The sequence below is a fragment of the Condylostylus longicornis genome, unplaced genomic scaffold (assembly GCF_029603195.1).
Source record: "Condylostylus longicornis isolate FDR11 unplaced genomic scaffold, ASM2960319v2 ptg000084l, whole genome shotgun sequence".
Lineage (NCBI taxonomy): Eukaryota > Metazoa > Arthropoda > Insecta > Diptera > Dolichopodidae > Condylostylus > Condylostylus longicornis.
The window spans coordinates 5860806-5883763 of record NW_026578052.1 but is presented as its reverse complement, the minus strand read 5'-3'; the positions used below and the strand labels follow the sequence as shown (position 1 = coordinate 5883763).

At 25.6% G+C, this 22958-nt stretch overlaps 1 protein-coding gene across 1 annotated transcript; it reads left to right on the top strand.

Annotated features, from left to right (window-relative positions):
- Nucleotides 1–10926: 10926 nt before the first annotated feature.
- LOC129613554 (synaptotagmin-5) lies at nt 10927–21064 on the top strand. The gene is made up of 8 exons (XM_055527668.1): nt 10927–11247; nt 11363–11581; nt 11648–11731; nt 18640–19030; nt 19098–19378; nt 19444–19593; nt 19666–19806; nt 20845–21064. Exons 1-8 carry the CDS (start codon nt 11002–11004, stop codon nt 20992–20994), a joined length of 1662 nt encoding a protein of 553 aa, XP_055383643.1. The 5' UTR covers nt 10927–11001; the 3' UTR covers nt 20995–21064.
- The last annotated feature ends 1894 nt before the right edge of the window (nt 21065–22958 follow it).

The following is a 22958-nucleotide window of genomic DNA, read 5'->3' as shown; positions in this document are numbered from 1 at the left end:
TATAAAATTTATTATTAAATTTAGATTTTAATTGTAAAATATTTCCGGAATGTTTAATATGACGTTGACTTACGTTGGCTGGACGTTCATATAAATTTCCATTTTGTTAATTAAATCTCGACAGAAAAATTTATACTATTCTCATGGATTTATTTTAAGATTTAAAAGAAAAAAGATTTATCATTCAACCGCCATATGCAATATGACAACAAACAGAAGCCAAGCTATTGTCTAATACAAATATTATGATACTACCTGGCGTTTGACTCTGCAGGAAACTATGAAAGGAAGGGGTTTTCACCAATTTCTTTCTATGCTATCACCACATTGAAACTTCCAAGCATCATAATATTTTACAAATTTTTTGGGCACCTATCGTGAAACGATAGGTAATTTCTCAACCACAGACAAAAGACCTGAGACGTAGTTAACTGAACGTAAACAAAATACTATGACTTCTTTCCTGAACGAATGCTATTTAAAAGAACCAACTGTCAAGTCCCATTTAATTCAACTTAAAACCACAATAAAATTATTGGTTTGAAACCATAATAACTATAAATAAAATAATATTTAACAAAAAATTATCCATATTCTTCATAAAATTATTGGTTTTCGTCAAATTCCAACGGAAACCTACCTAATTATTTATTCTCTTATTTATTCTATTATTATAGATACAATTTTAACATTTAAACAACAAAAACTAAACTCATTTCAATTCAAGTCATTTTGTGTCCATGATAAATTTCTTTTCATTTCAATTTTACAACACGAAATTACATTTGACTAGTATTAAAATGTACCACGTTTAAATATACATAGTTTAAAATTTCTCATAGAGCTTTTAGAAAAATTTCTTAAGAAATTACTTATATTATCCTGTTAATGGATTTTCTTATTATTTTAATATATTTCCAAATAAGTACATATAAGTAATGTAAAGTCCCTAAGTGCGTCACGGGTAATATTAGCAGAATTTGCATATGAAATGGGAATATTTTTAAGGAATTATACAGAATATCCTTTCTAAAATTTCTACATATGGGTAGGTAAGATGCTTATTCTATATTTAAAATACATTATAGACAATATTTTTTTTTTTGATTAAATGCTAAGTAAATTCTATTCGTATAGAGTAAAATTCAGAGAAAAATTTAGTAATAGAAGAAGAAACTATGGTGGTATGAAATGTTTGGAATTATTCTACATTCACCTTACCTCGGAATCTCAAAATAGAGAATTAACAATGTTAAATACTCATATATTCAAATTGTACTTTGTTTCTAGTTGCATTGACTGCTCCGGTATTTTGTGTACTAGGATGAAATTTCCTTAAAACAAACTGCTTCATAATTCGACTGGATATTGCAGTTCCTGAAATAAACTTAAAAATATTTATTTACTTTTTATTTAAACAAAAAATTGTTGAAAAAGCCAAAAACATTCAGGTACTCAAGGTTAATGTTGGATTTTAACTCTACCCTTTTTTATACAATCATCATTCCTTTCTTTTTTATAATACTTACATTAAGATTAATGTCGAAACTCAATTAATTCATTGATAGATAGCGAGGCAGGCACTTATTTCTTTAAAAGAAGAGGTCGCGGTTCACATTATGGACAAAGAAGGTCGTTGTTTATATTATACCATCATCAATGTTTAAAATTATTGGTTATAAATTGATTCGGGCCAGAAATATTGCGGTGTTACGCGTGACACCGCAACCTCAATTTTGGATTTTTTAATTGATATCCGAGATCATGTAATTTGACGTTGTGAACATCGAAAGTACATGAATATAGTTGGTGTTTTTCGTTGCATTGGTCAACAATTCTCCAAAAAACTGACTGAAATTTGAATATACGGAACACCCTCCATCAAAAACTGTAATCAAAGTCATGATATTATCAAGTAAATTGGAAGTTCTACCAGGCTTTAAAAGACGTCCTCTATAAAACGGATATTCAACAGTGTAATTTTATATTTCACTAGATTTAAAGTGTGTCTATATATAAAATGCAAATCAATTTATCTTAAAAATAAAACGTGATGAAAAAATTTATTCACATAAAATCCTTATTTTTTATAGAATATAGAAAAAAATTTATATTCAATCTAATCAGAAATAAATTTTCAAAAGAAGAAGATAAATTGATTTATTTTTTTTTTTTGTATTTTATAATTATAACAATTTTTGCATTGTCACATTAAAAAAAGAGTTTTCAATCTTACAAAATTATTTTTAGCACTCAACTATTTTTGAATTTTTTGAATAATAAAATAGAAAAAAAAAATTGTAGCTATTTGCAAATTATTTTATTAAGAATTGAATGAAGTTTTTTTTTAAAAAGGATCCGACATTATTAAAGAGTTGAATGGGAGACCCACTTAAAAATAGTAAGTTGAGAATATTATTTTGTTATAAGTACATTGTACATGCAATATACACACATATACAAACATTTAATATTATATTCGAATATCTCCTATTTACAAACAATTAATATAGATTTATTGTTGAACACAAAAAAGAATTCCATAAGGCATAAATGAAAATTATTTTTTAACAGTGAAGTAAGAGAAGAACCCCTTTGTATTTTTCAAAAACTATCAATTTTTATTCAAAATTCCTCCTTTATTCTTTTCTAATTTTTATTATTACTATTAAACATTAAAATTTTAAAATAATTGCAATCAGGTCAGAAAATAAAAATTTTCACAAAATTATACGACTAGGATATTATTGACAATTCACATGACAAATTCTAGATTTTATGATTTTTCTGATTTAAACGCACAAATATTAACAATTAAATCCTTTCATATCAATTATTTATTTATTTATAAATTGTTTGTATAAAAGAAAACAAATTTCTAATGTAAGTACCCGGTACTTATTCTTATTATTTTTTTGCAAAATAATAAGAAAATAATAAGAAAATGCAAAATAAACGCGTATTGTAAATGTGAGTGGAAGAAAGCGACAAAGAAACCGAACAAGAAATTTTTTTTTTTTTTATGGGAAGAATCCGACAACAAAAATATTTTTATATATTTGCGGTTTAGATCTAAGTATATGCCATCAATGTAAATATACAATAATGAATTCGTCAAAATAAAAAAAAAAAAAATTTTAATCCTTGATTACAATAGGAACAAAAAAAAATTTTTTTTTTTTTGTTTTTCTTTTCTTGTAACAAGGAGCATAAATTTTTGATTTATTAATGCGAAAAAAAGAAAGACAAGAAAAATCAAAATTTGTGAAATTTACGAATCCTTTCATTTTATTACTCTTTAAATCCTTTTTTATATAAAAAACAAAAATGTTATACAGATTTGATTTTTCTCCAAATCCTTTTTTTTTTCTGTATTATGCGAAATTTTTTTTTTTGTTTCTCTTTTATCGGTGTGCATTTCAATCAAAAGATGATCAAAAGTAATATACAAAAATATTTTTTCATTTCTTTAAAATTTTTAACTCTTCTTCACTTTTCTTTATTATACAAGAGTATAGATATAACAATAAAATGTTATGGTATATAAGGTGCCGTCTCATTGCATTTTCACTCAAATTCACAATATTTGGCCTAGATTTCGGCAACATATTTTTTGTTTTTTTATTTTATTTTTGCTATATTCAACAATTACGAAAACAATTACAATGTACACACACTGCTAAGCTGTGAATATTATCTTGTATGTAGAGAGTGACTGCTTAAATATTATAAAGAAATCTATTTTATTACATAATAATATTATTATATGATCCTGGATTTCAAGGATATTTTTTTGTTTTTGTAATATTATTTTATTGCTGAAAATTTTTATATATACACGTAGTTTTGATATCTTGACAAAAATTTTCACTCTTTTTGCGCTATTCTTTGAAATATTGAAAGTCCTTTTTTCCTCAATCCTTGTTCTGTTTTCCTCGCCTCAAGAAAGGATTCTCAATTCAATATTGTTGTAGAGTCTTCGGATGAATTTTTTTTTTATTTAATTTTTTTATTCTTATTCTTATACCTATATGCGCACATAAATTTTCTCTTAAAGGATAATAAAAAAAAAATATGTAGAAATGAAATGTAAACTTTATTTATATTACAAACCCTTTTCCGAATGAAAATCTCTACACATACTCATACATACTTATATACCAACATTTTTGAAGTACGCTTAACAAAAATTTTATTTTTATCATAATTTTTATTTTTGATTTAATCTGGCCCAAAAATATTCATATATGAACATACATATGTACATATACGGATTCCATCGTTCTGATTTCAAATAGGATTTGATAAGAAGATTTTCATAAATTTTATGAAAATATTTGCGAATTTCAAAGCAAGATCGTGTATGTACTTATGTAAAAGCAGCTCTTTACTAAATGTTGCTATCAGAACATTTTGAGAGAATTTTTCAAAAGTCACGAATTATTTTGATATAATGTAAGAGAAAAATTAAATGGAAGAACTAAGGAGTTAAAGAGAAAGTCACCCAATAATTTTTAATTATTTTAAATTTTCTCTTCCCCTCTTCGCTTCGTTTGTTAGGAGTTTTTTACGTTTTACGTAGAATATTGAGAGTTTTTTACATTTATTAACGCAAATTTAGGGTTTTCTATGTTCTATGTAGAAAATTAAGAGTTTTCTAGGTTTTTTGTAGTAAACTAAAGTTTTTTACGTTTTACGTACAAATTAGGAGTTTTTCACGTTTACTGTAAAAAAACTAAGGGTTTTTTACGTTCTGCGTAAAATATTAAGCTTTTTATAATTATTTAAAAAATTAAGAGTTTTCTACGTTTTTTGTAGAAAAATAAAGTTTTTTACATTTTACGTACAAATTAGAAGTTTTTTACGTTTATTGTAAAAAATTAAGGGTTTTTTACGTTCTGCGTAAAGTATTAAGCCTTTTATAATTATTTAAAAAAATGGAGAGTTTTCTACGTTTTTTGTAGAAAACTAAAATTTTTTACGTTTTACGTACAAAATTAGGAGCTTTTTACATTTATTGTAAAAAACTAAGGGTTTTATTGTGGAAAAATAAGGTTTTTTATGTTTTGGGCAGAAAATTAAGAATTGTTTACAATTTTTTGCAGAAAATACAGAATTTTCTTTGCGCTTCATGCTTCATGCTTATGTAAGAAATCTAGAGACTTTCATCCATTTATTTAAATTCTTAAAGTTTTGTATAATTTTGTAAAAACAAAATATTATCAAAATATTCAAAGAAATAATTTTGTTTCTTAATGAATAATAATTATTTTCTGGTTTTCTTTATTCTTAAATTAACATTTTTATTAAGAGTCAGGAATATTAATTATGCCAAGAAATATTCAAAAGGTGGAACAATTATGCCTTCTTATCATCTATCTATACTCTTTTATGTAGAATTTTGTACATTTTGATAATTAGTACTTATACTTACATTATTTTTAAAATGAAACTTTGGAAGAAGATTCCGAGTACAAATTTTAACAGAAAACAAGAAGAAATTCCTCATTGTGAAACAAACCTGGCGAAACTTTAGCACATTATTTAAAGCAATTTCTTCAAATTTTGTTTTAAAACAAATTTTTTTTTTTACTATTTAATGAGTAAAACTAAAATCCAAAATCATGTACTGTAATTTAAAATTGCTAAAGAAATCCTTAAATCTTTTAGTTAATTTAAAAGTCTACAATCAAACGTGTGTTTTAATGACCCTCCAGTCTTTCAATTTGTAATTTTTCACTTCATTTCATAATTACAACGCTCCCCGTTCTATACAAAATTCTATACAACGAAAAAATCTCTTTTTAAAACATTGTTAAAATTACAAATTATTTTATTTAAATAAATAAGAAAAACAAAATTATTTTATGTACTCATTTTACAAAAGGGCATTATTTAAATTACAATTTAATAGAATTTAAGTAACAACCCGACAACACCAACAACATCCAACAAAATAAAGTATACAAAAACAACAAGATAATGAATGTAAAAAAATTAAACTAAATATTAAAAATTTTATTTTGTTTGCTAATAGAATAAAAGGAAAATTTAAAATTAGTTAAATTTCAATATTTTTTAATATTCAAGCCATTAACTATATCTACTAGTACTGTTTGTAAATAAACATCCTGAGGCTCTTCTGCTTTTTTTCTATATATACATTTCTTTATGAACTTGTATAATTTGTTTTGAATTTTATAGAAAATAAAGGGTTTTCTGTTGTAGATTTTACATTTTATATTTTATTCTTAAACAAATTTGCTCATTAGCATAAAAATTTAACCCTTATTAGGAAATTTGTTATATGAGAATGCTAAAAATTTATGTAAAATTTGTTTTGCCATTAAATGTTTTCACGCTAGAATCCTTGTATTGTTTTTCGATAATAAGCGCGCAAATTAAATTAGTAATATTTCAAAGTGGATGAACAATATTGTTGAGTGGTAGATGATTTACTCATTTGTTAACACTGATCACCGTTCTGTAGTAAAATACGAACACATGTAATTACAACAAAACTGTGACACACTGCTGCGATTTACGAAAAAAGGAACGGTTATTTTTGTTTTTTATTTACTCTAGTGCTTTAGCAAATTTCTTAAATGCTCTTAATACCTCACATTACCTTAAGGCATGTGACCATGGGAGTGAAATATATACTGTGTTACAAAAATTATATATGCTGTACACCGGGCTACAATATATTTAGCATGTTTTTTTTAGAATCACTTTTTCGGAACACAGAACCTAACAAGCGCTGAATACCAAAAATCCTATTGAACAAGACACGGTGTCGATTTAACCGTCTACTGCATTCAACAACTACCAATGTTTAATTTGGTAAGTCAGAGGACTAAAACATATGAAAGTATGTAGGTTATATAGCTTTGGCAAACTCTTGTAGATGTAGATTGCAAGATAAGACAGCGATACGCCGCGATTTGAATGACCTATTGTGCACTCCCCTTACCGCGAGAGCATAGTATTTTGCCAAGAGTACCCCCTTGAGATCCACTTTGCAGATGTACCCCCCTGAGATCCACTTTGAATCTGAACCACTTCTCTAAGGAAATATACCACAACGACATGTCCATCAGCGAGAGTCTACTTAATCTGTCTCTTCTCCTATAGACCAATTTCACATTCATTGAGCAAGTGAATCGGAATCTGTTCCCCTTTCCACAGTATCTGCAAGCCCCATCAGTGATAAGGCTCTTAGTTTAAACGATGTAATTTTATGTGATCTATAAAATGAACTAACACCAGTTGAGGGTTAATGTTTTTTTTTTTTATTATATAAAACCAAATATTTTAATATAATCCGTTCATTCCATACAATTATAATTAATTCTACTAGTATTTAATATTCTAGGAATATAAGGAAGGTCATTATAATTTATCACTCACTACAGTACTTAATATTAAATTTTCATTAAGAAATTTTAGCTTCAGGTCGAATTCTTTATTAACGGTTTACTGCAACTTTACTCATATCCAAATAAAAATTATACTGTTTACCGAAATAATATTAGCATATTGTTGCAAACATATACATGTACATATAATTTTTACAATGTATTAAGTATTGTGTACGGCATTTAGAAGGGTGCAGAAATTAAAATTACAACATTGCTAATCAAGAATTTTGAAAATAGTTGCTTAAATCTATAAACTAGTTTTCATTGCTATGTATATATAAAAATTGAAAATTCGGAACTTTTGATTTTACTCGAAAATAATTTATGGTATTGAAATTAGAGCTGTGATTTATTTGTATACAAGAATTTTTAATATTAAATCGGAAAATTCTATAATTAGTAAGAACTTACCACTTTTAACTGGAAGATGATCTGCTTGGAAATTATACCAATTGTTCGTAAACTTGTTGTTCCAAATTATAAAAAATAATTTTCCAGTTTCTAAATCAAAAATTTCTTCACCAGTAAAATTCATTCTCTGGATCTTATTCAATTCATTCATTGCGTCTATAAGAAAATAAAGAGTTTTTTACGTTTATTCTAGATTCTTAAATTGAGAGTTTTTTACGTTTCATGTTCCAAATTTATTTATTGTACCATTCACTCATTCCTTGGGTCCATTTACTATTCCATTAGAATGTTAATACTTTTCCAATTTTATTTTGCATAAAAACTAAGGTAAAAATTTGTTCAGATCCAACTTTATTTGCAAAAAAAATTTAACTTGACAACATATTGTAAGCTTCATTGGTATGTAAACTATCAATCAATGAGAATTAAAAATTAATAAATTTTGTGAAAGAAAACTTTATATAGTTTCCTTTTTCAAATACACACCAAAAGAAGAATCCTTATTTTCATTTAATTCGGCTTTAGTCCGGACCTTCTTCAATAAATTCTACAAAAGGTTAAATAATATGTAGAAGGATTAAAATTTAAAAGAAAATTTTTATGAACCCAATTCTACATTTTTTTTTTTTCACAAATTTATATGCCATTTACACATGTTTACATACACTCACACATACACATAAAAAATACATATTTATTTTATTTATTTATCTATAATAACAACCATATTAGTTACTTAATATTTTTCCTATTTTATTTTATTTTTATATATTTTTGTTTCTGATGTTTTTTTTATTTACCTATTACCCTTAATCCTTTTCCATTATATTCGCACATTCAAAAATTCACAAAGTGTTTATGTATATAGGTATATAATGTGTACATAGAAGTATATAAATAACCGAAATAATATAAAATTTTTTAACAATGCCTGCGGGTGGTTTTAAAAAAAATAAAAAAAAAAAAAACAAAAATCCTTTAAAATAAAAATATGTTTATCCTTTAATTTTTGTGGTTTACAAACACTCCTTGAAGGAGGATTTCAGGGAGATTTTCATGTATATATTTTTTATTATATAATAATAAATTGTGAGAAAAAATAACATACGAACTCAATGATCTCTTTATTCTTATACTTTTTGTCTTAAATGCTATTATATAAAATTAATTTTTATTTTTTTATTATTTTGAATTAAGACTTTATTTACGACTCTTAACAATATTTTTATAGTTGAATTATGAAAGATGCGATTTATAAAAGAATTTACAGCTTAAAACATTAAGTATGTATTGTACATTAAAAAAAAAATCACATAAATTTTTTCGTTCTTTCCGATATGATTGATTGTGTTATTTTCACTGAAAAATTTTGAAATTATCGGAAACTTATTAAATGTATTTTAAAAACATGCGAAAAATGCATAATTCATGCATTTTCGAAAATTTACACCAAATTTATTATCTGTAAAAGAAGCCGTCGATGATTGCTTTATGTGAAATAATTCTAAAGTTATAAGCATTCATAATATGTAGGAAAAATCTGAAAACGAGTATATCCGCACTCTACCCTCCTCTCTGAACCCATACAATGGTTTGTTGAAAATTGACCAAAGAATCATCCCTGAAATTATTTGTCACCTTATGTGAAATGTTGTTTACTTATGTACGCAAAATTTTAAAGGCAAATATAAAAATCCTTACTGTAAACATCCTCTGTAAACTAATTTTGTCAATAGAATACGGTGTTAAATCCTTTATTGTATTGCTTATTTTACAAGAAACGCAATTTATTAGTTTTCGCCTTACTAGTTTTTCATTTAATAACTTACATAACAACTAAGATTCTAATTAAAAATATAGAAAACATATAGTAAGTAAGTAAGTAAGTAAGAGAATTGGGCTCCACCCGTTTGGATAGACCCCCTATCCAAACCAGCCAACCTATCTGGCGAAGTCCAAAAGCCGCGCAAGAGAAACCCCGGAAAGTTAATGTGGGCCATCGTAAAAATAAGTCCCCAAGACACGCCTTCTCTTCCACATCAGAAACGGACAGGCATGCTCTACATCCTCTACCTCCACCACATTCCGACATCCACGACATACATCCGTCATAGCAACCCCAAGCCTCCTGGCCATTTTCCCCAAAAGGCAATGCCCTGTCAGGACCTCCACTATCAGAGATCAGCCCTATTAAATCTCAATAACATCCTAGCCCTAAAAACCTATAGTAACTCACCAGAATTTTACTAAAGCTTACTTTCATTAGAGTTCCACCAGAATTCTTTGAGTACAGCAAATATAAATGTTGTAGTAACACCCATTCTGACAAAAGAAATTTTATTTGTTTTGGTTTCAAAATTAGGGCTTGTTGACGCCTCTTTTAATTCTCTTAGTTTGGTAATTTAGTTTCTGGATTTCTAGTAAATTTTACTTTAAAGAATGTAGTAACCATCGTATATTCCTTTATAAATACTGAAATTTTTTTTAAATGCAAGCTCTGTAGAAGAAAGTTTATAATCATTGCTTCATTCAGAAGCAATTACAGTAGACTTAACTTACACTCCCGGCCTAAAAAGAAAAATTTTATAAGCAAGCAATTCTCATTTAGTTTTACTTAAATCTATTCAAAATCATAGAACAGTAAAAATTAATTGTAAATCAAAAGTACAAGAGAACAGAGCGTCTTACATTAACTCTTCGTTTAAATTACAATTAACTTTTAATAATTTCCAAAAAAGGTGTAGTTCCAACAGCAAAAGAATAAAAATTCTCAACTATTCCTTAACATCGTTTCCAAAAATGCAATTGAAAACAAACAAAATATAAAACTCTCACTTCAACAATTTTAATAAAATTCTTTTCTTTAATATTTTCTTTAGAGATTTCAAATGATCTTTTAGAATTAAAAATGAAAATTATTCAAAAAATTTAAAATGAAAACCAAAATAGTAACAAAATAAATTAATAAAATAAAATTTTAAATGGAGAGATAAAAATAAAATTTAAATTAAAAAAAAAAAATTAAAAAAAAAATTTAGAAATTAATTTTAGATAGATAAAATTAAAATTAAAATAAAAAACCCAACAACAACAAAATAATTTCAACTTCTTATATAAAAGTGTTAAAAATAAAATTAATAAACTGAAAAAATCAATTTTTTCATTCGATATGAGCGGTTTAGGACCGGCTGCATGCTGGTTAGCTCATAAAAGATTAGAATCATGGTCACGTATGGCCAAAGAACGTGTTGGTGCTGTTAGACGTGCAACAATTGAACGTAGTTCAACTGATGAAACACCATCAACACCACCACCACCACCAACACCATCATCGATTGCATCATCAACAACAAGTGGCTTAGGTAGTGGTGGAAGTTTTAGTGGTGGTAGCTGTGATTTACAAACTGATTCAGAGGTTTTACACTTAAAATTTACATTAATATTATTAATAATTCTCCAAAAAAAAAAAATTTTATTTCAATTTAAATAATTAAAATTTCTAATACAATATTTATAAATATTAAATATAGGAATGTAATGTTACACGTGATCCTCAACCAGTTCAACCACCAACATCTGTTGCTGCACATGGTATTAATACTGAATTATTACGTGGTCCAATTGAAATGTCACCAAGTCCATTACATCAACATTTACAACATCAAAGTAAATCATTTCCGCCACGTTTACAAAGGACACCATCAATTTCTAGCCAAAGTAGTTTAGATAGCGCACCATCCAGACAATCAGTAAGATTTAAAATAGTTCAGTAATTTTCATAAATTAAAATTTAAATTTAATTTTAATTTAAAAAGGGTCATCGTGGCTCATCACCCCAAATTCGAACATTTGGTCCAGATGGGCGATCATCTTTAACATCCGAATATGGAAGTGTTCATGTAAGTTTAATTAATATTTTTTTTAATAATAGTAATAAAATTTTTCTGTTTAACGGTGAAAATTTATCTATTTTACTGTGATGACATTAACTATCGCTTATGATAATAATTTTTGTCTATGATAAATTTCATACCATATAAAATTTTAAATACACTGTAGAATGCTTTCATATTGCAATTATATTCAAGATCTTGGGTTGAAGGATCTTAAAATTTAATTCACTTTCATTTCATTAATCTTGTTAAACTTTTTATTTACCCAAGAATTAAAACCAATAATGACAATTATAAATTTTTTTTATTTTTGTTTCACCTAATAAATTTTCATTATAATTTTTCAAAAATTTCACCACTAAAACTTGAAATGCAATGCAATATGAGAAAAGGACCTTTTTTTTTGCCTTATATACAATAATAAAAACCATCACCACCCATTAAATACTTAATTTCAAAAATTCTATTCAAACCTTAGTTTAAACCTTACCATTAAATAAAACACTAAAAAAACTAATTTTTAATTTTAAATTTAATTTTAAATATAAAATAAATACAAAAAATCTCTGTTAAAAGGAGCGTATCAAAAACGAATTAAAATTTTTCAAAATTTCTTGTATACTGAATTTGTTCCTCAACCACCCCTTTTGTTCCCAAACTATATAAACATTGAATAATTGCAAAAAAAAACTCTTTTATCAAATTAATTGAATGGAAAAAATAAATTTGTTGGAACAACAGAAAAAATTTTACACAACAATACAAGGATAATTCAACATATTTAAAAAAATGAATCCTTAAAATAATTTTTAAAGTGTAGCGAACTTTTCTTCCCAATTTTTCAACTATTCTGTGTATGAAATACAAGGCAAATCTATTGCATCATTTAAAATTCTATTGCATATTGTTGGAATTGCAATTTTGTAATTTTAAAGAATAAACCACAGAGCAAATACTTTTAAGTCAAAAATTTTTCTTATTTATTGTAAATTAAAATTTAGTTTTATTTTTTTTTTTTTTGCCTTCCATACAAAATTCATTTATAATTCCAACCGTTTCTTGTTATAGCCCAACAATGTTGCATTCCTGATACATTTTAAGAGTCAGAAAATATAGGGAAAAAAAATTATTGTTACAGTTAAAATGTTATCATGCTATTCGCGAAAATTGATTACAGTTAAACCTCAAAATAAGCGCAACATTATTATAAATGGCAGCAACAACAGAAAACATTTTCCACTTCAAGCATCTTATACAAATATTGCAAATAATAAATCAAAATGAATTATACAATTTATCCTTGTAAAATATTTGTGTTGTGTATGTATGTATATTTAATAGTTTAAATGTAATTGAAAAAGAGTAAGGAAATAAATATGGTATACAAAATAACAACAAGAAAAGGAGAGAAAAAAAACAATTTAATTGTAATAGCGAAAAAACTAAAAATATCCTTTTTATACATACAAATGAGTCCCTATACAAGAGTCCTTAGGGAGATTACGCAAATATGTGTAATAATAAATGAAAAAAAAGGACATAAAATAACTTGTTAATTAGTTCCAGTAATAAAATAAAAACATTGTTTTTTTTTTGTTTTTTTTTTTTTGTAAGTAGTAGGTTTTCATAAAACTCACCCATCAGGATATTTTTTTTTGAGAAATTATTTTATGTTGTAATGTAAATACTACATTGTAAATGTATTTGCAACTCAAAATTAGTATGAAAAGGTATGATTCAGTTCAACCGACTCTTAGTAGTATATATTTTGTAAATGTAAGTTAAGAATTTCAAAATGTCATATTTTCTAGAACTTGAGGACAAGAGTGCACAAACATGATTTTTGCAGGAACTACAAAATATATATCTATTTTGTATTATAAGCCTGCTTCGAACATGTTTGATAATTTGCTATTTACAGCTTGCTCTCTCCGTCAATAATTGCACTCATTTTGGTTCTTCTAAAAATTGTAATTTTTTGTGTGGTATTCAATTCTAAGCAAGGGATCAATTTATAAATATCAAACATCAAACATTAGTTTTGTTTGATTAATAAAAACACAAGCAAAAAATTGTGTTTGATTACGAGACAGTATACCATAAAACTTAATATTCTTTTGTAAGTTAGATAAAAACTAAACTAAGTCATAAATAAAAAGCAAAAAATGTTTTATCAAGTTTCGTGAAAGAAAATTTGGTATCAAACTTACTTTCTATTCCACGTTTTCATGGCAAACTTTCAATAAATATAATGTTTAATGTCATTAGCGAACATGTTTGAAATGCATACTTCTGATGTGTCACCGGATATAATTTTTTAGCATAAACTTTTTCTTTTCTTCATTATACGTTGCGTAGTTTGACTTTGTATCAGTAATATATAGGAGAAAATTTTGTATTAACCTTCCTGTCTAACTTCTATTTTATAAGTTTGATTGAGGAATCAACCTAAAAGAATGTTGGCTATGCAGCATGCTGTTTAAAGTATATAACAACAAAATCACCGTTACTATACAGGATCGGAAGTTCCAATTTCAAGCGGGCGGTATTGCAACTAAGAAATTATTTTATTGGGTATTGCAATTAAGCAATTTTAATTTGTATTTCGGTTTGTCACATTGGCAATGCTGTAATTTTCATTACTAAATACTACATCCTTTCGGATTGACTACAAAACCCCATAAAATTTGGCTTGGCTTTAGTAAGTTGTTATAGCAAAATATTTAGCCAGCAGACAGAACGTTATTAAGAGGTTACTTCATATTCAAATTTTACAAACATCTGCCAGAAATCAATATGAAACTGTTGAATATTACATTCAAAATGACTTCTATTCGCTACCAATAGGTGACGCAAATATACTATTTTTTTATTAGTAATTTTCAACATCACTTCTTTAAAAAAATATATATATAATCATGTACAACAATAATTTATTATCATTTTTAATGGGGTGACAAATAGTTTGTTAAAAGGATAATATATAAATTATTATTATATGCATTTTATTGATACATACATAGAATAGGGATATCTGCACGGCAGTATGTTCCTACATAAATCTATAATAAAAATATGTAAGTTTGTATCTTAAATCCTCTTCATAGGACAACAATCTATTAGAGTGCTGTGATCAATTTGTTAAAGTATTCATGTTTTTTTTTTGTCTTTTTTTTCAATAGTGTCAACTTTTCTAATACAAAAACATCACAGGACATTTGTATGTGCGTCTTTTCACCCTTTTAAGAAGAAAAAATTGAGTATTCATGCGTTTTGTTTTTTCTTTTTTTTAAATATTTTTATATCCATTATTAAAAATGTATAAGAATTCAATATTACTATCAATATTACGGAAGCTGATATAGATAATAAGCAATAGAAGTGCAACTTAAGTAGAATAATGAAAAAATGAATTTATAAATATAAAGTGATTGACTCCTTGATTCTATTTCTAGTAAACTTGAATAAAGAGAAGAAATTAAATTTTATTGCCACATTTCATTTTCGATTTGGTAGTAGATAATACTATTTTGGTCATTTTAAAACCCATCGTTTTGTATTCATTAATCGGATTCTTCAGAAATTTTTGCAGAATATTAACTGGCTATGGACTGCTCGTTGACTCGGCAGCGATATATTTAATTAACTTCTGTCGGTTGCCGGGCACATGCGGAAAAGTTGGATCACATGTGGAATGGCGAGGAAAATATTACCTCAATACAACCGTATCGAAACGGGAACACTCCTTTCCATGTAGCAAGAAGAAATGGCTAACGTGTTAGCAGTTTATGCGAGAAACAGGCCGGTGCTTTATACACGGTTTAGGAAGACAGGATTCTAGTTTCCCAGCAGTTTGTATCTGAACGTACAATAACGGTCCGGCTGTTGTTAAGGAATTGCAATGAAACTTGTTCTCATTCGGGTGCCGTTCTTCTTGGGTCGCGTTAGCCACCTAAACCAGCTGAAGATTCTATAATTCTTCCTAGTTTTTTATTTTATAACTATTTTTATTCACTAATTTAATATTTTGCTACCGGGGCAATGACTCCATTTTTTAAGGTATAAAATGAATTCCTTTAATATTACAATAATATTTTCTTTCTTCTTTTCCTTTTCGAAAATATCTGAAAAAGGATGAAAAAATCGAAAATATTTGAAATGTAATTACCGCGAATTCTATCTCATTTCCGTAAAGTTCAAAAGTTCAATTTATGATGATAAAGTATAGAAATCAATATAAAATATTTATGTACATAAATACAAAATGGTGGAACAGAAAAAGAAAAATAATAATAAAAATTTATAGAGATAACAATCACTTTTCAAACCGTAAATAGAAAATTATTTTGATTTTTAATAAATTTCTTTCTTTTACTTTCTGATTGTTATTTACCTACAATTTACAAGGACATTTTTCTTTTATTGTTATTTGTTCATATATTTTGTATGTTTTTGTATACATCTATAGTTATGCAATAAATTATGTTCTGTATCTAAAATATTATCAAACGGATGATATTTTAAGGATAATTGAATTCAATATTTAAAGAATTTCATTAATAATTATTAGCCTTTTTGTTAAATATTTGGATATAGAATTTGAAAATTTTTGGGAAAAATTATATTTTTTTTTTAAAATTGACTTTAAAATTCCAATAAAGGACGCAAATTTAAGAATGAGCAAAGATTTTTCTGCATCGCACTAATTTCAATTTTTCAAATTATCGACTAAAAATATTGAAATAGACGAAATAGAAACGAAACTTTGTACATTTTTGTAGTACTCACTACAAAATTCACTGTAGTATTCACTATAGTATTTACTCACTCCTTAAATTCACTCACTTGGCCTTACATTGTGTAAATTACTGAAAATACCAAAATAAAATTAATGATGAAATCTAGTTAGATGAAATCTAGTTAGAAATAGGTTTCAAATCAATGATCAAAAACTAAAATTTTAATATGTGAATAAATGACTTTAAAAATTTAAAAACCCGAAGTTTAATTCTACGAAATACTCGGGAACAAATATCTCCTATGTCTCTGGTAAATTTTACATAAAGTACCGAAAATTATCAATCCTAAATATCCAAAATGATCAAAAATAAATTTTCTTCTTCATTTATTCCTTTTTTTTTCCAAAGCAAAAAAAAACATTTCCTCTTCAATATCTTTTTATTGAAATCATCATCGAAATTTGAGTTGTAATCGATTTTATACAACTATATAAATAGGTCCTTTCTTTTATTTTCCAATCCTCTGTTCCGTTTCTCACTTTTGTATTTGTACAAAAATATTGCATAAAAATTTTGACTTCTGTGCTTATATAATATAGGGGTTTTGTGTTTTTTTTTCTAATCTTCTGTCTTTGTTATCAAATGAACAAAAAGGACATAAAACATTTAGAGTTCAAAGAAAAATAATGTAAAACTATATTGTATGTAACAAAAAAAAAAAAAAGGAAAAACAAGAAAAAAATTATGAAAATTTTACACTTAATTAAATATGATAATTGATGATTGATTATAATAAAAATATCCTTTTTTTAAATACACATACAACACATACATAAGTATAAAATATTATACAAAAGTCTAAACAACACAAGGAAATATTATAGATTATATAGAAATCAAGAATTCTTTATAAAAATTAAAAATTATATTCTAGGATTCTAGCTAGATTCTAGCAATTTTTATATTAAAAATGAACAATGATTTTGCAAAAAAGACAAAAAAAGACTCGAATTAAGTCAATTTTTTGTTGAAAAGAAAAATTCTTAATCAATATATTTTTATAACAGATTGTTATAATATATAATTTATTTATAGTATAAAAGATGCTACTAGTTTTTTCACCCTTATTACAATTCTATATTATTCTTTAATTAGTGATCTGTTAACTGATATCTAGATATTTCATGGTGATTTAGCAAAAAAGAAAAAATGATTTTTATAAAATTATTTTGAAATTAAATTAATTCGATTTTTCTTTGTTATACATTTATTTTTGCTACTTATGATAGTTATTGAGATGAACAAGGACATCTGTTATATTTATATATTATGTACCAAAAATTTAAGTATTTTAATTTTGAAAATTTTATAATTAAAAGTGAAATACCGTGAAATTATAATTTAATAATTTATTAGCATATAAAATTATTTATAATAAGAGAATTGAACAGGAAATATCAAAGATAAAAAATTTTAATTATGGAAAATGTTATTAAAACAAATTTGTAACCTTAAATAATCTAGCTGGTATTTACACTTATTTGGGAATTTATACAATTATTTTAAATTTGTAATATGGGTTTGGAAAATTTTAATTAAGGAGATGCATAATTCACTAATGCATAATTCTAATAAATACTGATTTATAATTTAAAATAATTAAAGCTTAAATTATAATAAAGAAATTTAAAATATAAGAGACTGACAACGCAATTTTTCAGTATATTGTCAGTTTTAGTTTGTTCTAAAATAATTATCCATTCCAAGATATTGTTGAGCTCATAATTTTCAGCACAATTATCAGATAGAAATATATCAACATCATCTGTTTTGGTTTTAAGCAGTCTATATGAAAATCAAAAAGGAGAAGTCTCAAAATGCTATAATGTGGAAGTTCAGTATTAACAGTAACGTTGTTGCTTTTAATTTCACTTGTTTTCTTAATAAATTATTATTTTCAATGTAATATTCATTTAATTGTCATATGTGAAACAATTAGTCGCATGTATTTGAATTGCTCCCAATATTTTAACAATACTGATAGTTGAACGAACCTAAAAATGAAGAAATGTTAAAAATTTACAACATCAATATTTTCTACTTTATGATAAAAATATTAAGTTTCAAGTATATACAATTAATTTTAAATTCTTTCTACTCTTTTTCAATATACAGCGTTCTCCTAGTCCAATGAGAGCTATTAGCCTTGATGCACGTTGTTCATCACCAGCTTCAACTGAATTAACTGACCTGAGAACACCATCACCATCACAAAATAGTTTAGCATCATTAACAAGTGGTACAACAGCAAGTGGTATATGTATATCACCAAAAATTAGTGGACGTTGTTTATCACCATTATTAATACCACCAAGAACACCAGCTGGTACTGAACAAGGATGTGGACCAGCATCACCATTAGGTGCAATACAACCAGATTTATATACAAGACAAGAAGGTCCAATATATTTAACGGCACCAGAACAAAGTCCAGCATTAGGACGTTTACATTTAAGAATTAAATATGATCATCATTTATTTGATTTAACTGTTCACCTGATAGAAGGTAAAAAAAATTTAAATTTCTGTCAATTAAAATTGAAAACTATTAATAATATTACCTTCATTTTCAGCTCATAATTTATGTCCAATTGATGAAGGTGGTTTTCGTGATCCATATGTTCGTTTAATGTTAATACCAGAAGTTGATCAAAGAAAAAGACAAACATCAATTTATCGTGGTGAATCAAATCCATATTTTGATCAACATTTTAAATTTCCAGTATCACGTGATCAATTATCTGGTAAAGAATTGGTATTACAAGTACATGATTATGATCGTTATTCGCACAATGATATCATAGGTGAAGTGAGAATTTTAATTGATGAATTGGATTTATCGAAATCGGTTGAGGTAAAATTTCAAATGAATAAAATTTTTATTCTTCAAATTACAAAAATTCAATTTGCGTATTTCAGATCTGGGGTGATGTTCTTCGTATTAAGAAACCTCCAGAGGATAGACCAGAATTACTTTTGTCATTAAATTATTTACCACAAGCTGAACGCTTAACAGTTGTCATAATGAAGGCTAAAAATTTGGATACTGTTCAAGATCCATATGTAAAGGTAATAAAATTTAAAGCGCATCTTGTTTTAATATTTAAAAATAAAACTTACATTTGGATTTCCAAATTTTAGCTTTATTTAATTCAAAATGGTAAAAGAGTTAAAAAGAAGAAAACTGGCTGTGGAAAAGCTAATGATCCAGCAAACCCAATATGGAATGAGGCATTTACATTTAATTTACCCTCTTCAAATGTACAGGGTGCGGCATTGGAGGTAAATATTTAACTGAAATTATACATTTTGATTTTATTTAATTCTATAAAAATTTGCCTACTTACCCGCATCCAAGTTTGTGCTAAAATTAAGTTAGTATGTGTGTATACATAAAGCTAAATGATAATTTATTGTACTTTAATTTACATTAAGGCCGGTTCCTTTTAATAACCATATGATCAGGTGATTCTTTACCTTCGAATTTCAAATGAAAAGGAACAATTCTCCATTTCTCTAAATGTTTTAATGAAGTGATTCTCAAGTTATTCATTATTTTGTGCCCATATGATAACGAAACCGTTAAAATTAATACAATTGCCACTATATTTATCCAAACCGGTTCTGTGAATAGCTTGAAATGAGAAAAAAATAATAAATTTTTATTAATAAATTTTTAATAATGAATAATTTTATAAAAAAAATTTGATTGAAATGTCAGACCTTCATTATAATTTGAAAAAGAAAATAAAAGTAATTTTTAATTATAAAATTTTTTTAATTATTAATGTTTGAATTAAATCGAAAAGAATGATGTCTGCAATTTTTTGCTACACAAACTCCACAAAATTTGTTATTATGGTATTAAATGTCAGTCGCAATTAAAAGTTAATTGCTTTGACATCAGTAGCAATAATGACAATTGTTGTCGAAAATACAATTGTCATTATTGCTACTGATTGTATTATTGCATTTTCAATCGTCAAATACACCAATTGTCATTATTGCTACTGATAAGTTAATGGCAACTGTTTTTAACTACAACGTACTATAAGTTTATTATTGTTCATTTACATTTAGTATTTCTCTCATGATTTGTTCTTCATGCTTACCAGTGCACGTTCTTCTATATTACTATGCAATGAAAATTTTCAACTCATTTCCACTATAACATAGTGATTGTGTTACACAAAATCTTGCAATCATTCATTCGCGTACCATAGTACTAAGGCACATAAAATGCTTTCCAATAATTTGAATTGGACTTACAATATTATCTTATAATTTTTAAATATTTTATTTTTTTTTTACTTAATTTAGATTTATGTTGTTAATGCAAGTGGCGGTGAAGCTAATGCTATCGGTAGTTGTGGTATCGGTCCACAAGAAATGGGACATGGACGTCAACATTGGCAGGATATGATACATAATGCTCGTAAACCGACTGCTATGTGGCATTTTTTAAGATAAGTCCAAAAATAATTTTTTAAAAAAAAAAAAACAAAACAAAATATTTTATTTATAATAATAATTGCATATTATTGCAAAAATTAAACATACAAATTATATATATATATATACATAATAATTATATAATTATTACCAAAATACATGCATATATACATAATTACATTTAAATTTTAATTACCATAATAATTAAAATACATAAATTATATACAAATGAAAATAAATAGAGAAAAAAGGATAAATATTTCAACAATAACGAGAAAATTACAAAAAAAAACACAAAAAATAATGGCTTATAAATAACATGGAAATTATTTTCATAATAAAATACAAAAAAAATATATATTTATATTTGTAATACAAAAAAATAAAAAAAAAAATACAGATTTAGTATAAAAGTTTAATGTCATAAAGAAAAATGTTGAACAAAATTTTTCATTTTTATCCTTGACACAAAATTCAAAAAATATTAACTAAAAAGGATATTTTTTTTTGATTTTTATTTTTTTTACAAAAATGGAACAAAAACACAATATAGTAATAAATTAATATCATAAAAATAATAAATATTTAAATACATATGTATAATAAAATTTTTAATATTTTATTGTGTTATACGCATATCAAACCGAAAACTCTTAATAAAATAACACAGTTGGACTCTGAAAAATTAATAACAAATTATAATTAAATGGACGTCCATAATAATAATATAATCAGTCGGAATTATCACATTATTTATTAAAAAAATTTGGATCAAATCAGTGGTTTTTGTGTACCAAAATTAGCAATAATCGGAGGCGCTTAAAAGTAAAGTGTTCTGATAAATTGTCAGTTTCAGATATTGAAAATACATTAAATCCGTGTGTCGGAACAGACACCTAAGTCTTATTTCGTTTATTCCATCCCCAACAAAACTAATTTCAAAATGAATTTTTTGGCGTCCGCCGTTACCTAAACACATAAACTGCAATTGCAAGTTCTTACTATTATTATTTCTTATTTTGTCGAATCCATTCCAAACCGTTTAAAAATGATAATTAAAGCAAGAGGTTCTGTTACAAAAATGCAATATAATGATATTTATTTACACATTTAACAAGTGGACCACTTTGATTCTGGTCTAAAATTTTTAGCAACCAAACATTTTATGAATTGTTATTTAGTTTTTTTCTATTATATCGAATTTTTTTTTTTTGTTAAAAGTAAATTTATGTGTATAAACACTCAAGCTTTTGTATTAAAATTTTCTTGATTTCATTCAATATTATTTATTTTTTAAATGATCTGATATTTGTTTTGAAGTGGACCATTTTCATTGTGAGTCACGGTATATCAATTAAAATTTATTATTCTTTTGGATGCACAATCAAAATTGACAATTATTATTTACTCTTCAACTTTTCCAAATTTACTACAATAAATCAAAGTAATTTGATCGTAAAATTTTTATTGTTCTATATAAGTAAGTTTATTTTTCTCTTGTCAACACTTATTTTAATTTTAGAAATAAAAATTTCATTTATGTTTATTACATTAATTTAAATATGTAATAAGAAAACCATATATATATAAATATTTATATACATTCATAACATTCATACAACAAGGACGTAATTAATTATGGTTTATTTAACAAAACTTCTCAAACTGAGATTTTCATCATACACTTGCATACATATATGTGTACATATATATTTATTTGCCTTTACTTGTCGGCATTAAAACTCATTTTTTTATAGGAACACTTTTACTCGTCATTCCTACCCAAATTTCTCTTAGAACAATTCAAGTATCGATTACTAGAAATAGTATTTCTAATAGTATTTTATTCATCAAAATTTTCTCGGACTTCTACATCAGAAACCGTAAAATATTTCTATCGTAAAGGAATGACAATCCGATCTGAAAATTAATAATAATCCATCAATTTTCACAATCAATAGTCATTGCTTAAAATTTTGACT

Coding starts and splice junctions, on each gene's coding strand:
- LOC129613554 (XM_055527668.1), top strand. CDS start 11,002: ATGAGCGGTTTAGGACCGGCTGCATGCTGGTTAGCTCATAAAAGATTA. Junction 19,379..19,443: donor ATTTATCGAAATCGGTTGAG/GTAAAATTTCAA, acceptor TGCGTATTTCAG/ATCTGGGGTGATGTTCTTCG. Junction 19,594..19,665: donor TTCAAGATCCATATGTAAAG/GTAATAAAATTT, acceptor TCCAAATTTTAG/CTTTATTTAATTCAAAATGG.